This window comes from Telmatherina bonti (genome assembly GCF_933228915.1).
Source record: "Telmatherina bonti genome assembly, chromosome: 8".
Lineage (NCBI taxonomy): Eukaryota > Metazoa > Chordata > Actinopteri > Atheriniformes > Telmatherinidae > Telmatherina > Telmatherina bonti.
In genome coordinates this window covers 3,796,494-3,809,639 of record NC_136626.1, presented here as the reverse complement: position 1 = coordinate 3,809,639, position 13,146 = coordinate 3,796,494, and the positions used below count along the sequence as shown (strand labels likewise).

Sequence of the window (13,146 nt, the reverse complement as noted above, 5' to 3'; positions counted from 1 at the left end):
GACTCTTCCGCATTAAGCCCCGCCTCCCGCCACTGCACTACATCGGGAGCGCGCACCGCACCTGCTTTCGCCGTCATTGTAACATCTCATAAACAGAAGGATTAGGCGAATATGAACTCAATGAAAAAACAAACTACAATGTCAACACATAGCATCCAGCCCTACATGTTGGAACCTGAATCAGAGCCTGAAAACGAAGTGGAAAACAGCAACCCACAGCAACGAATGCAGCAGGATGTCTCTCTTTGGTAAACTCACCAGCCATCGTTGGAAATAACTTTATCCCACGTTTTCCACCCGCCTGATGTATTTGTACATGCCCTTGTTAACCAGTAGAAGGTAACCAATCACCCAACCTTATCCCCCGGGACGTCACAAGGATTTCCAAGTAGAAAAAACTCTCTAAAACCACGCGTTTTTCGTCGCTATGGAAACCGAACGGAGAGAGTGCTGGAACTCGAACTCAAACTCAAACATGTGTTTAGGTGATAAAAAACAGTGTCGTTCTCATGTCTGATGAGGATTCAACGCTGTAACACTGTAGAAAGCTCAGAAAACTCCACATACCATCATAGGAACCCTTTAAATGATGGAAATAAGATCTAACTTTTTTGAACATGTTATAAGAATGTTTATTCTGTAATTTGACGCCTTTTGGATATTTTCTGCCTTTTGTTGGCTTATTTTTGCACAATAAAATAAATTTTTACCAGGGGTGCCCAAACTTTTGATCCCCACTGTAAGTCGGATTAGTTTCCGGTGAGGGTTGGACTCCACCAAGGCTGCCCTTTATCACCGATTCTGTTCATAACTTATATGGACAGAATTTCTAGGTGCAGCCGAGGTGTTGAGGGGATCCGACTTGGTGGCCTCAGGATTGGGTCCCTGCTTTTTGCAGATGACGTGGTCCTGTTGGCTCCATCTGGTCGTGATTTCCAGCTCTCGCTTGAGCGATTCGCTGCCGAGTGTGAAGCGGCTGGGATGAGAATCAGAACCTCCAAATCTGAGACCATGGTCCTCAGCCGGAATAGGGTGGATTGCCCTCTCCGGGTCGGGAGTCAGGTCCTGCCTCAAGTGGAGGAGTTTAAATATCTCGGGGTCTTGTTCACGAGTGAGGGAAGGATGGAGCGTGAGATGGACAGACGGATCGGTGCGGCGTCTGCAGTAATGCGGACTCTGCACCGGTCTGTCGTGGTGAAGAAGGAGCTGAGCCAGAAGGTGAAGCTCTCGATTTACCAGTCGATCTACGTTCCTACCCTCACCTATGGTCATGAGCTGTGGGTCGTGACCGAAAGAAGGAGATCTCGTATACAGGCGGCTGAAATGAGTTTCCTCCGCAGGGTGGCCGGGCTCACCCTTAGAGATAGGGTGAGGAGCTCGGTCATCCGGGAGGAGATCAGAGTAGAGCCGCTGCTCCTCCGCATCGAGAGGAACCAGTTGAGGTGGCTCGGGCATCTGGTCAGGATGCCTCCTGGACCTCCCTGGTGAGGTGTTCCAGGCACGTCCCTCTGGGAGGAGACCCCGGGGAAGACCCAGGACACGCTGGAGGGATTATATCTCTCGGCTGGCCTGGGAACGCCTCGGGATCCCCCCCGCAGAGTTGGCAAATGTGGCTGGGGAGAGGGAAGTCTGGGCTTCCCTGCTTAGGCTGCTGTCCCCGCGACCCGACCCCGGATAAGCGGCAGAAGATGGATGGATGTGTTACGAGCAGGATGTGGCCATCAAACCAGAGTACAGACTCATCTTTATGCCTGAGAGCGAACCGTTGCGTTTACCAGGCCAACGCTGCAGAACTCTGACACCTGGATGGGAAGTTATTGACAGGAACTCCAGACAACCTGGTTTTTTAAATAAAAGATCTGGGTAGACGTTCCACATATTGCCCGGGTTTCTCCGACCTCCTCCAGCCGCTTTAACGTGACATTAGGAGAATGGTCGATAAGTCTTGGAGATCTAAACATTGTGTGAATGTGAAGAAGGCTACCTGCAGCTGTCCTGCAGTCGGTAAGAACATCCCCTGTCCTCCTCTTCCACCTCCTCCCAGCCTGGATCGGCTGCTCCCAGCACCTCCTCCTGGCAGCCGTCTCCCCTGATGGAGGAGGACGTGTCCGGCGCTGGGGGCTGCCTGGTCCTGTGGCTCCACCTGGCTGTAGTCCAGGTAGGGTCGGCGGTTTGGGACGTCTCCTCTGGGAGGATGGGGCTGGTTCTCCCACAGCAGCTCTGCCTCGATGTCGGCGACAGGGTCCTCCTCTTCCTCCTCAGGCTGGGGAGGAACGGGCAGGTCTGGATGAGGAGGAGGTTGCTGATCTTCCTCCACCTTCAGGTTGTCTGGATCACACCTTCCTGGCAGACAGAGATCAGGGCAGCACAAACTACACACTTGAATTGTTTATTTGTTCCCATTACCATCATAATGATCTGATCAGCAACTTTCGTATCAATATGATCAATATCTGGAGCAGCACCTCGTCTGGGGTCGATGATCTCCACGGTGGCGGACCGTCTCCGTCCCAGGACGGCGTTTTGGGGGTTTTTCAGGGTGACTGTGAAGGTCTCGTGGTTCTCCTCCAGACCATCGTCCATCAGATGGACGTTCCAGGTTTTTACGTTCACACCTGAAGCAACGGGAGGAGAAGCAGAGCGCACGTTCAGCTGCATGTCGGAGGTCCAGAACCCAGAATCCAGAGCAGCAGGACCAGACCTGGGTCAAACTGGATCAGACTGGCGGAGCTGTGAGTGAAATCTCTTCCAGGTTTGGCTGAACCTTCTTCCACCTGCAAGGAAGTCGGAGAACAAGAAGCTGTGACTCGGAGACAGAGCTGGACACGTCCCGCTGGTTCTGACTGATCCGGTTCACGTCCCGCTGGTTCTGACTGATCCGGTTCACGTCCCGCTGGTTCTGACTGATCCGGTTCACGTTCCGCTGGTTCTGACTGATCCGGTTCACGTCCCGCTGGTTCTGACTGATCCGGTTCACGTTCCGCTGGTTCTGACTGATCCGGTTCACGTCCCGCTGGTTCTGACTGATCCGGTTCACGTTCCGCTGGTTCTGACTGATCCGGTTCACGTCCCGCTGGTTCTGACTGATCCGGTTCACGTTCCGCTGGTTCTGACTGATCCGGTTCACGTCCCGCTGGTTCTGACTGATCTGGTTCTGACTGATCCGGTTCACGTTCCGCTGGTTCTGACTGATCCGGTTCACGTTCCGCTGGTTCTGACTGATCCGGTTCACGTTCTTCTGGTTCTGACTGATCCGGTTCACGTTCTGCTGGTTCTGACTGATCCGGTTCACGTCCCGCTGGTTCTGACTGATCCGGTTCACGTCCCGCTGGTTCTGACTGATCCGGTTCATGTTCTGCTGGTTCTGACTGATCCGGTTCACGTCCCGCTGGTTCTGACTGATCCGGTTCACGTTCTTCTGGTTCTGACTGATCCGGTTCACGTTCTGCTGGTTCTGACTGATCCGGTTCACGTCCCGCTGGTTCTGACTGATCTGGTTCACGTCCCGCTGGTTCTGACTGATCCGGTTCACGTTCTGCTGGTTCTGACTGATCCGGTTCACGTTCCGCTGGTTCTGACTGATCCGGTTCCAATGACCCGAACCGTCGAGGACGGAGGAACGTTCCGGAACCGTCCTGGACGGAGGAACGTTCCGGAACCGTCCAGGAGGGAGGAACGTTCCGGAACCGTCCAGGACGGAGGAACGTTCCGGAACCGTCCAGGAGGGAGGAACGTTCCGGAACCTTCCTGGACGGAGGAACGTTCCGGAACCTTCCTGGACGGAGGAACGTTCCGGAACCTTCCTGGACGGAGGAACGTTCCGGAACCGTCCAGGAGGGAGGAACGTTCCGGAACCGTCCAGGAGGGAGGAACGTTCCGGAACCTTCCTGGACGGAGGAACGTTCCGGAACCGTCCAGGAGGGAGGAACGTTCCGGAACCTTCCTGGACGGAGGAACGTTCCGGAACCTTCCTGGACGGAGGAACGTTCCGGAACCGTCCAGGAGGGAGGAACGTTCCGGAACCGTCCAGGAGGGAGGAACGTTCCGGAACTGTCCTGGACGGAGGAACGTTCCGGAACCGTCCAGGAGGGAGGAACGTTCCGGAACCGTCCTGGACGGGGGAACGTTCCGGAACCGTCAAGGAGGGAGGAACGTTCCGGAACCGTCCTGGACGGAGGAACGTTCCGGAACCGTCCAGGAGGGAGGAACGTTCCGGAACCTTCCTGGACGGAGGAACGTTCCGGAACCGTCCAGGAGGGAGGAACGTTCCGGAACCGTCCAGGAGGGAGGAACGTTCCGGAACCTTCCTGGACGGAGGAACGTTCCGGAACCTTCCTGGACGGAGGAACGTTCCGGAACCGTCCAGGAGGGAGGAACGTTCCGGAACCGTCCAGGAGGGAGGAACGTTCCGGAACCGTCCTGGACGGAGGAACGTTCCGGAACCGTCCTGGACGGAGGAACGTTCCGGAACCGTCCAGGAGGGAGGAACGTTCCGGAACCGTCCTGGACGGAGGAACGTTCCGGAACCGTCCAGGAGGGAGGAACGTTCCGGAACCGTCCTGGACGGAGGAACGTTCCGGAACCGTCCAGGAGGGAGGAACGTTCCGGAACCTTCCTGGACGGAGGAACGTTCCGGAACCTTCCTGGACGGAGGAACGTTCCGGAACCGTCCAGGAGGGAGGAACGTTCCGGAACCGTCCAGGAGGGAGGAACGTTCCGGAACCGTCCTGGACGGAGGAACGTTCCGGAACCGTCCAGGAGGGAGGAACGTTCCGGAACCGTCCTGGACGGAGGAACGTTCCGGAACCGTCCAGGAGGGAGGAACGTTCCGGAACCGTCCAGGAGGGAGGAACATTCCGGAACCGTCCAGGAGGGAGGAACGTTCCGGAACCCTACTGGACGGAGGAACGTTCCGGAACCGTCCAGGAGGGAGGAACGTTCCGGAACCCTACTGGACGGAGGAACGTTCCGGAACCCTACTGGACGGAGGAACGTTCCGGAACCGTCCAGGAGGGAGGAACGTTCCGGAACCCTACTGGACGGAGGAACGTTCCGGAACCGTCCAGGAGGGAGGAACGTTCCGGAACCCTACTGGACGGAGGAACGTTCCGGAACCCTACTGGACGGAGGAACGTTCCGGAACCGTCCTGACTAGCTGAACCTTCTGTGTTTTCTGGAGGACGCCGATGAGACAGCAGACATGTTGCCATGGTTACACTCCATCACATCACTGCAGCAGCACATCTGTGACATCACAGTCACATGACTGCAGAACCTCCACACCCCCTGGCGTCGGTGCCTGACAGAACCGGACCTGGATGGCGATGTAGGCCGGGTCCACGCTCCTCCCACTGCGCTGGATCTGGATCGGAAGCGTTCCCGCCGTTTCGCATGTCCTGTAGCAGCGTGCTGACAGCTCCACCCGAGACCAGGACAGGTCCAGTCTGCAGACACACAGCCCGGTCCACCGTGAGCTTCGGTTCTGTCCGGGTTTATTGCGTACATACCGGGTTGGGGTCCAAACCCGGTCAGAACCTTACGTCTGGGACGGAGCGCTGTTTCCTGCCGGATCGCTGAGGTGGAACAGGAAGCTGTCGGCCGTCACCTCCACGTCAGCCGGGACGATGAAGATCACGGCCCGCTGATCCACGTCGCGCTGGGTGAACCGGCCTCTGATGGAGCCCCCTGCAGGACGGGAGGACAGACTGAGACCACTGAGGGCCCGGGACACAAACCCCATCCACAGGTAGAACCCGGGTTCTAGCTTGGTTCTGGTTTACCTGTGGCGGCGTTCTCCAGGTACCCGAAGTGAGGCGGTCTATCGATGGAGAACTGCAGCTGCTCTGTGGGGCTGTCCGGGTCCGACGCCTGCAGGTGTCGGCCGGTGATGACGATGCCGAAGCGCCCATCGCCCAGATCCACCACGGTGCTGGGACTCCACTTGGTGGTCAGACTGGGAGCGGTCCGGTCCACCCGGTCCACCTGAGACCAGCAGAAACTTAAATCAAAGCTGGGAAACCAGGAACTGGTCTGAGGAGAAAACTGGTCCGGATGATGGAGATGAAGCCGTTTAGAACCTTTTTTTTTTTTTATCATCGACCTCCGACATCGACTTCATATTCATATATATATATATATATATATATATATATATATATATATATATATATATATATATATATATATATATATAAACATATATTGCATGCAGTTATCAATACTTTAAATAAGTAAACATCCCCTTTTTCTACCACCTTGGCTCCCAGGTTCTTGGTTTTGGGATCTTTCTGGACGCTATGTTGCAGAATTCTGCCCACATGAGCAGAAAGCGTCTGCGTGGCATCGCCATGGCCACACTGCCTCCAACACTTCTGTTTGCTGTTTGCCTGTAATGTGCGCTGTTAGAAAAAGTCACATTTCCATCCAAGCAGACGGCAGTTCTGTGAATTTGTCGAGACTCGTGACAACGGTGAAGTCATTTCCATTTGATGTGGAGAGAATTCCAGACACTGACTTTCTGGAGACATTGTTCCGTCTTTGCAACAGTTTTTGAGGAGGCTTGTCAGTATTCTCCAATGAGCACTGCCACTGTAGCGAAGTAAAAAATGCTTCTTTAAAAAAGATAAAGCATTAAGAAATGTTTATCAGTTATTGTTATTCTTCAAATCTGTTATATTTTCCTGACAAGTGGCATTTTTAAATAATTATCAGACCATTTATTCAACATTGTTATCAAAGTTCCTAGCAGCCTGTTGTTGTGCGGGGGACTGTGATTAGCGGTGCACCACAGTGTGACGTTCTGCAGCTTGGCGGTAAAAGCTGGGAAACGTTAGCATGTAAGGTATACGCGGGTTTACGGAGCATGCCCACTTCTAACCCCCTGTGATGCTGCTTTACAATCCCTACACATGCAGCTACGTCTCCCAGCAGCTTGGCTAAGGTTACCAGTATGCTTACTGGTGCAGTTCGCCATCAGCTGCGTTAACTTCAGCCTAAACATAGACATAAAAATCTGTGTATATATGTCTAAGAGCCTGTCTCTGTCCAGTCTGTGTCCGTCCTGGTTGAGTCATTTCACAACGTTTCCTCCCTGACTGCAGAGCAGAAATGATGTGACAAGTTGACATACTGATGGCTTTTTGGGGCAAACTAAATAAAGTAGTCTTCCATGTGACTTTTTCTGACGCAGCATTTTTCTGGGCTATTTGTTTCTGTTTTACCGACTGGGTAAGACTTCAGTGCCGTCGCTCTCCTTCCCAAGCTAACAGGCTGAAAATGGTTTAGACCCCTGAAGAAAGTGAATATATAATTGCTCTCCTGTCTTTTAGTTTTGAGTCTTGGTTAGTAAAAATGAGCTTTAATGTGACGAAACTGTCGCGGATTTTCCCACCTTCCTCGGACCGCTGCAGGAGGCGGAGAGACCGAACCATTGTCCTGTTCCCGCTCATGTTATTCACAGGTTCGTGTTAAGTTATGAAAATGTTGTTTGTGACGTGTTTAGTATCTTCCTGTTCTGGACTGCTCTTTAATGGAACTAAATCTGTGAGCGGCTGGATAAAGGGTTAAAAGAAATTTTCAGTTAATCTTGAAATATGGTTTTTGTGTGAGAAAGAAATTAAGACATTTGACTTTTAATATTTTATTTCCTTGTAAATTATTTTAATTTATTTTTGTGTTTTTATTGACATTTGCTTTGTATAAATTTGTTTAAAGTACTTTGATGGATTTTTAATTAATTGTGTATGGTCTTTAAAAAAAGCTGGGAAACTTCAGCATTGGAGGCAGAGAGAGACGGAGCCGTTGTCTGAACTGTTCCCTCTCATATTATTCACAGAATAATATATATAATCGCAGGTCCTGATCCCGGGTGTGACGTATTGTCTGTCAGCAACCGTTGCACCACGCTAAAAAGTCTTATTTAATATCTTTATGGAATAAATCTCCTAATTGAAAATACCTAAATAAATCCCTGTGTTCCAGTTTGAATTCTTTTTTCATTTTTTGAAATGATTTAAATCTCCAGTGGGTCACGTTGTTCAGAGACGTGTTCCTCTGGGTGAAGTGGTTCCTCGTCCTGATAGTAGTCTATACATTCTGGAATCATGAACAATAAGAAATATAGTTAGACCCCTCAGTTTACCCCCCTCCCCCCAGGCTGCAGCAGGAGGTCTGAATCTCAGTAAGATGATAATAATAATAATAATAATAATAATATTTATGATTATTATTATTATTGCTGAACTGATGAAAAAAAATCATTCAACTACATAGTTTTATTCAAACTTTTTTTCAGACTTTCAAAACGCTTTTCAAAATGTCAAAACTTTATTTCTGATTTTAATGTTCAAACATGGACTTTCTCAGTTGCAGAATGTTTTTATTCGGGTTGAGATGAGGACAGGATTCTGGTTCCGAAACGGGTTCAGGCTCCGCTGGTGGCGCTGCAGTTCCACATGCAGCCACCGGGTGTCGCTAACGTGCCATGTTTGTGTTCATCTGGAAACGTTCACAGGAACGAATTAAAACAAATATTTTCTCATGTTTACATCCTTAATGTGTTTAAGACCTGCTTCAACTCTGATTGTTATCAAATCTGTTTTTCAGTTCTGCTAAAAACTGAAAAATGTCTGTCTTAAAATAGAAAACTGTTCAGTTAGAAAACAGCTGAAGGTGTTTATTTTATGCAGCTTCACGTCTTTTATCTGGAACACGTAGATATGAGCACATCACCCCGGTTTTCTCACCTCTTCACTGGCTGCCCGTGCACTTTAGTATCCATTCTAAGCTGCTTTTATCTGTTTTTAAATGTGTGAATGGCGCTGCCCCGCGGTACCTCTCTGAGCTCCTCCATCCCTACACACCCTCTGGTCTCTCAGGTCGGCTGACCAGCTGCTTCCATCAGTACCGAGGAGGAAACGGAAGCTCAGAGGGGACCGGGCCTTTACACCTAAACTGTGGAATGTTTGTTTCAGCTGCTTTCTGCACAATAAGTTGACTTTTTACATCTGATTTTATTTTGATTGTTTTCATTTGATTGCTTTTATTTTTTGATTGTTTTTAGATGTCTGAAATTTTTTTTAAGTTGTCCTGATGTATGTTATTTGTTCTGTTCTTTTTAACCCCCACAATGTGGCACTTTGGTCAACATTGTTTTTAATGTGCCTTATAAATAAAGTTGTATTGTATAGTTGTATTTATTTTATTTTAATATTTCATTTGAATATTATTTAAATTCTAATTTTAATATTTAATATAATTTGAAGTTTTTAATAATGCAAATTTTGGGTTTTTTTTTCAATCAAGCTTGAGTAAAAAAAAACAAAAAAAACCAGAAAGGATAATCTGTGATTTTCATATTAATGTGTTCTGGAAAAGATCTAAAAAATGATAAAATGTGATCGAAAGGATTCAGAACCAGCTGAAAACGTCCGCATGAAGGTTTGGTTGTGCATAAAAACTAATATTTGTGTTTCTCCCAAAACACAAATATTTCCTGTAAATAAAATCAGTTTGACTCGTTGTCAGCTGTCCTACATGAGGTTCACACCGGACCTGGTCGTCCAGAACCGGACCCGGTCCTCTATAACCGGACCTGGCCCTCTAGAACCGGACCTGCTCCTCTAGAACCGGACCTGCTCCTTTAAAACTGGTCCCATAAATAGAGCAACAAGTCCAGCAACTTTTCTGGTGTTACTGCTGTTGAATAACATGAATTTGCAAATTGTTTACTCTGTTAGTGGTGGTTGCGTAAGCCCCTCCCCCGTCCAGAGGAACTCTCTAGAAGCAGCCTAAGCCCCTCCCCCGTCCAGAAGAACTCTCTAGAAGCAGCCTAAGCCCCTCCCCCGTCCAGAGGAACTCTCTAGAAGCAACCTAAGCCCCTCCCCCGTCCAGAAGAACTCTCTAGAAGCAGCCTAAGCCCCTCCCCCGTCCAGAAGAACTCTCTAGAAGCAGCCTAAGCCCCTCCCCCGTCCAGAAGAACTCTCTAGAAGCAGCCTAAGCCCCTCCCCCGTCCAGAGGAACTCTCTAGAAGCAGCCTAAGCCCCTCCCCCGTCCAGAAGAACTCTCTAGAAGCAGCGTAAGCCCCTCCCCCGTCCAGAAGAACTCTCTAGAAGCAGCGTAAGGCCCTCCCCCGTCCAGAAGAACTCTCTAGAAGCAGGCTAAGCCCCTCCCCCGTCCAGAAGAACTCTCTAGAAGCAGCCTAAGCCCCTCCCCCGTCCAGAAGAACTCTCTAGAAGCAGCGTAAGCCCCTCCCCCGTCCAGAAGAACTCTCTAGAAGCAGCCTAAGCCCCTCCCCCGTCCAGAAGAACTCTCTAGAAGCAGCCTAAGCCCCTCCCCCGTCCAGAAGAACTCTCTAGAAGCAGCCTAAGCCCCTCCCCCGTCCAGAAGAACTCTCTAGAAGCAGCCTAAGCCCCTCCCCCGTCCAGAAGAACTCTCTAGAAGCAGCGTAAGCCCCTCCCCCGTCCAGAAGAACTCTCTAGAAGCAGCGTAAGCCCCTCCCCCGTCCAGAAGAACTCTCTAGAAGCAGCGTAAGCCCCTCCCCCGTCCAGAAGAACTCTCTAGAAGCAGCGTAAGCCCCTCCCTCGTCCAGAAGAACTCTCTAGAAGTTGGTTAAAGTACTAAACATCTTTTTTATTTCACATCTGTTTAATTTTGAATTTTAAAATTTTTTTTTTTTTTTACTGTTTTAAATAGAAATGAAATCAAATGTATTTTTACAGACATTAATAGATCTGAATTGACAATGTCAACGTCTGTCAGTTTGATTCGGTTATCCATTAAAATCTACTAAAATAAAAAAAGCAAATATTGTGATGCAATTATTGGAGATAATTCTAGAGCCTGAATGAATCTGATTGATGGAATCGAATCCAACCTGAACTTTTAATAGCAACATCCTCGTGTTTCTTTTCTCCTCCACTATTTGAGAACATTTTGAGAGTTTTGATCATCTCTGAGGAACTTGCATTTCTGCAGAAACCTGCTGCTGGGCCACCTAACGATAAGATGATGATATGTAACCTCACCTGTGTTGTTCTACCTGTATGTTGAAGATGGCTGGCTCCTCCCTCAGCTGGCCAAACTCCAGGTATCCCCTGTTCGATCCATCACTCGGCAGAAAGTAGAACCTGTCGTTTCCTGCTGGGCTGTTCATGCTGTGCCGGTAAACCAGATTCAGCTCGTCCACGTCTGTCTGGGTGAATCGGGGCGGCAAGGCCAGCGGGGCTCCTCTCAGCAGCAGCTCACCATACCGTGGCGCCTGGGTGACAACGTAGGTCAGATTGGCGGCAGCGGTGTCAGGGTCTGTGAGCTGCAGCTGCTTGGCGGTGATGGTTGCCATGGCACCATCCTGCAACTGGAGGCCGGTGTTGTGATTCAGCGTCGGCGGGATGCGGTCGCCATGCTTGATGGTGAAGAGGAGGGTGCCGCTTTGGGATGAGTCGCCATTGGTAACCAAAAAACTGCAGACAGGAGGATAACTGTTTGGATCCAGTAACACACTCCCTGCAGCGCCCCCCACTGTCTGGATCCAGTAACACACTCCCTGCAGCGCCCCCCACTGTCTGGATGCAGTAACACACTCCCTGCAGCGCCCCCCACTGTCTGGATGCAGTAACACACTCCCTGCAGCGCCCCCCACTGTTTGGATCCAGTAACACACTCCCTGCAGCGCCCCCCGCTGTCTGGATGCAGTAACACACTCCCTGCAGCGCCCCCCGCTGTCTGGATCCAGTAACACACTCCCTGCAGCGCCCCCCACTGTTTGGATCCAGTAACACACTCCCTGCAGCGCCCCCCGCTGTCTGGATCCAGTAACACACTCCCTGCAGCGCCCCCCACTGTCTGGATCCAGTAACACACTCCCTGCAGCGCCCCCCACTGTCTGGATGCAGTAACACACTCCCTGCAGCGCCCCCCACTGTCTGGATGCAGTAACACACTCCCTGCAGCGCCCCCCACTGTTTGGATCCAGTAACACACTCCCTGCAGCGCCCCCCGCTGTCTGGATGCAGTAACACACTCCCTGCAGCGCCCCCCGCTGTCTGGATCCAGTAACACACTCCCTGCAGCGCCCCCCACTGTTTGGATCCAGTAACACACTCCCTGCAGCGCCCCCCGCTGTCTGGATGCAGTAACACACTCCCTGCAGCGCCCCCCGCTGTCTGGATCCAGTAACACACTCCCTGCAGCGCCCCCCGCTGTCTGGATGCAGTAACACACTCCCTGTAGCGCCCCCCGCTGTCTGGATCCAGTAACACACTCCCTGCAGCGCCCCCCGCTGTCTGGACGCAGTAACACACTCCCTGCAGCGCCCCCCACTGTTTGGATCCAGTAACACACTCCCTGCAGCGCCCCCCGCTGTTTGGATCCAGTAACACACTCCCTGCAGCGCCCCCCGCTGTCTGGATGCAGTAACACACTCCCTGTAGCGCCCCCCGCTGTCTGGATGCAGTAACACACTCCCTGCAGCGCCCCCCACTGTTTGGATCCAGTAACACACTCCCTGCAGCGCCCCCCACTGTTTGGATCCAGTAACACACTCCCTGCAGCGCCCCCCGCTGTCTGGACGCAGTAACACACTCCCTGCAGCGCCCCCCACTGTTTGGATCCAGTAACACACTCCCTGCAGCGCCCCCCGCTGTTTGGATCCAGTAACACACTCCCTGCAGCGCCCCCAGCTGTCTGGATCCAGTAACACACTCCCTGCAGCGCCCCCCGCTGTCTGGATGCAGTAACACACTCCCTGCAGCGCCCCCCGCTGTCTGGATCCAGTAACACACTCCCTGCAGCGCCCCCAGCTGTCTGGATCCAGTAACACACTCCCTGCAGCGCCCCCCACTGTTTGGATCCAGTAACACACTCCCTGCAGCGCCCCCCACTGTCTGGATGCAGTAACACACTCCCTGCAGCGCCCCCCGCTGTCTGGATGCAGTAACACACTCCCTGCAGCGCCCCCCGCTGTCTGGATGCAGTAACACACTCCCTGCAGCGCCCCCCGCTGTCTGGATGCAGTAACACACTCCCTGCAGCGCCCCCCGCTGTCTGGACGCAGTAACACACTCCCTGCAGCGCCCCCCGCTGTCTGGACGCAGTAACACACTCCCTGCAGCGCCCCCCGCTGTCTGGACGCAGTAACACACTCCCTGC

At 51.7% G+C, this 13,146-nt stretch overlaps 1 protein-coding gene across 1 annotated transcript in view; it reads right to left on the bottom strand.

Annotated features, from left to right (window-relative positions):
- The window catches only part of frem1b (Fras1 related extracellular matrix 1b), a 193,039-nt gene that overhangs the window by 30,459 nt on the left and 149,434 nt on the right, over positions 1-13,146 (bottom strand). Inside the window, 7 exon segments of the mRNA XM_079245444.1 lie at positions 1,985-2,343; positions 2,466-2,615; positions 2,702-2,774; positions 5,315-5,444; positions 5,541-5,685; positions 5,781-5,982; positions 11,039-11,459. Coding sequence (XP_079101570.1) covers positions 1,985-2,343; positions 2,466-2,615; positions 2,702-2,774; positions 5,315-5,444; positions 5,541-5,685; positions 5,781-5,982; positions 11,039-11,459 — 1,480 coding nt within the window.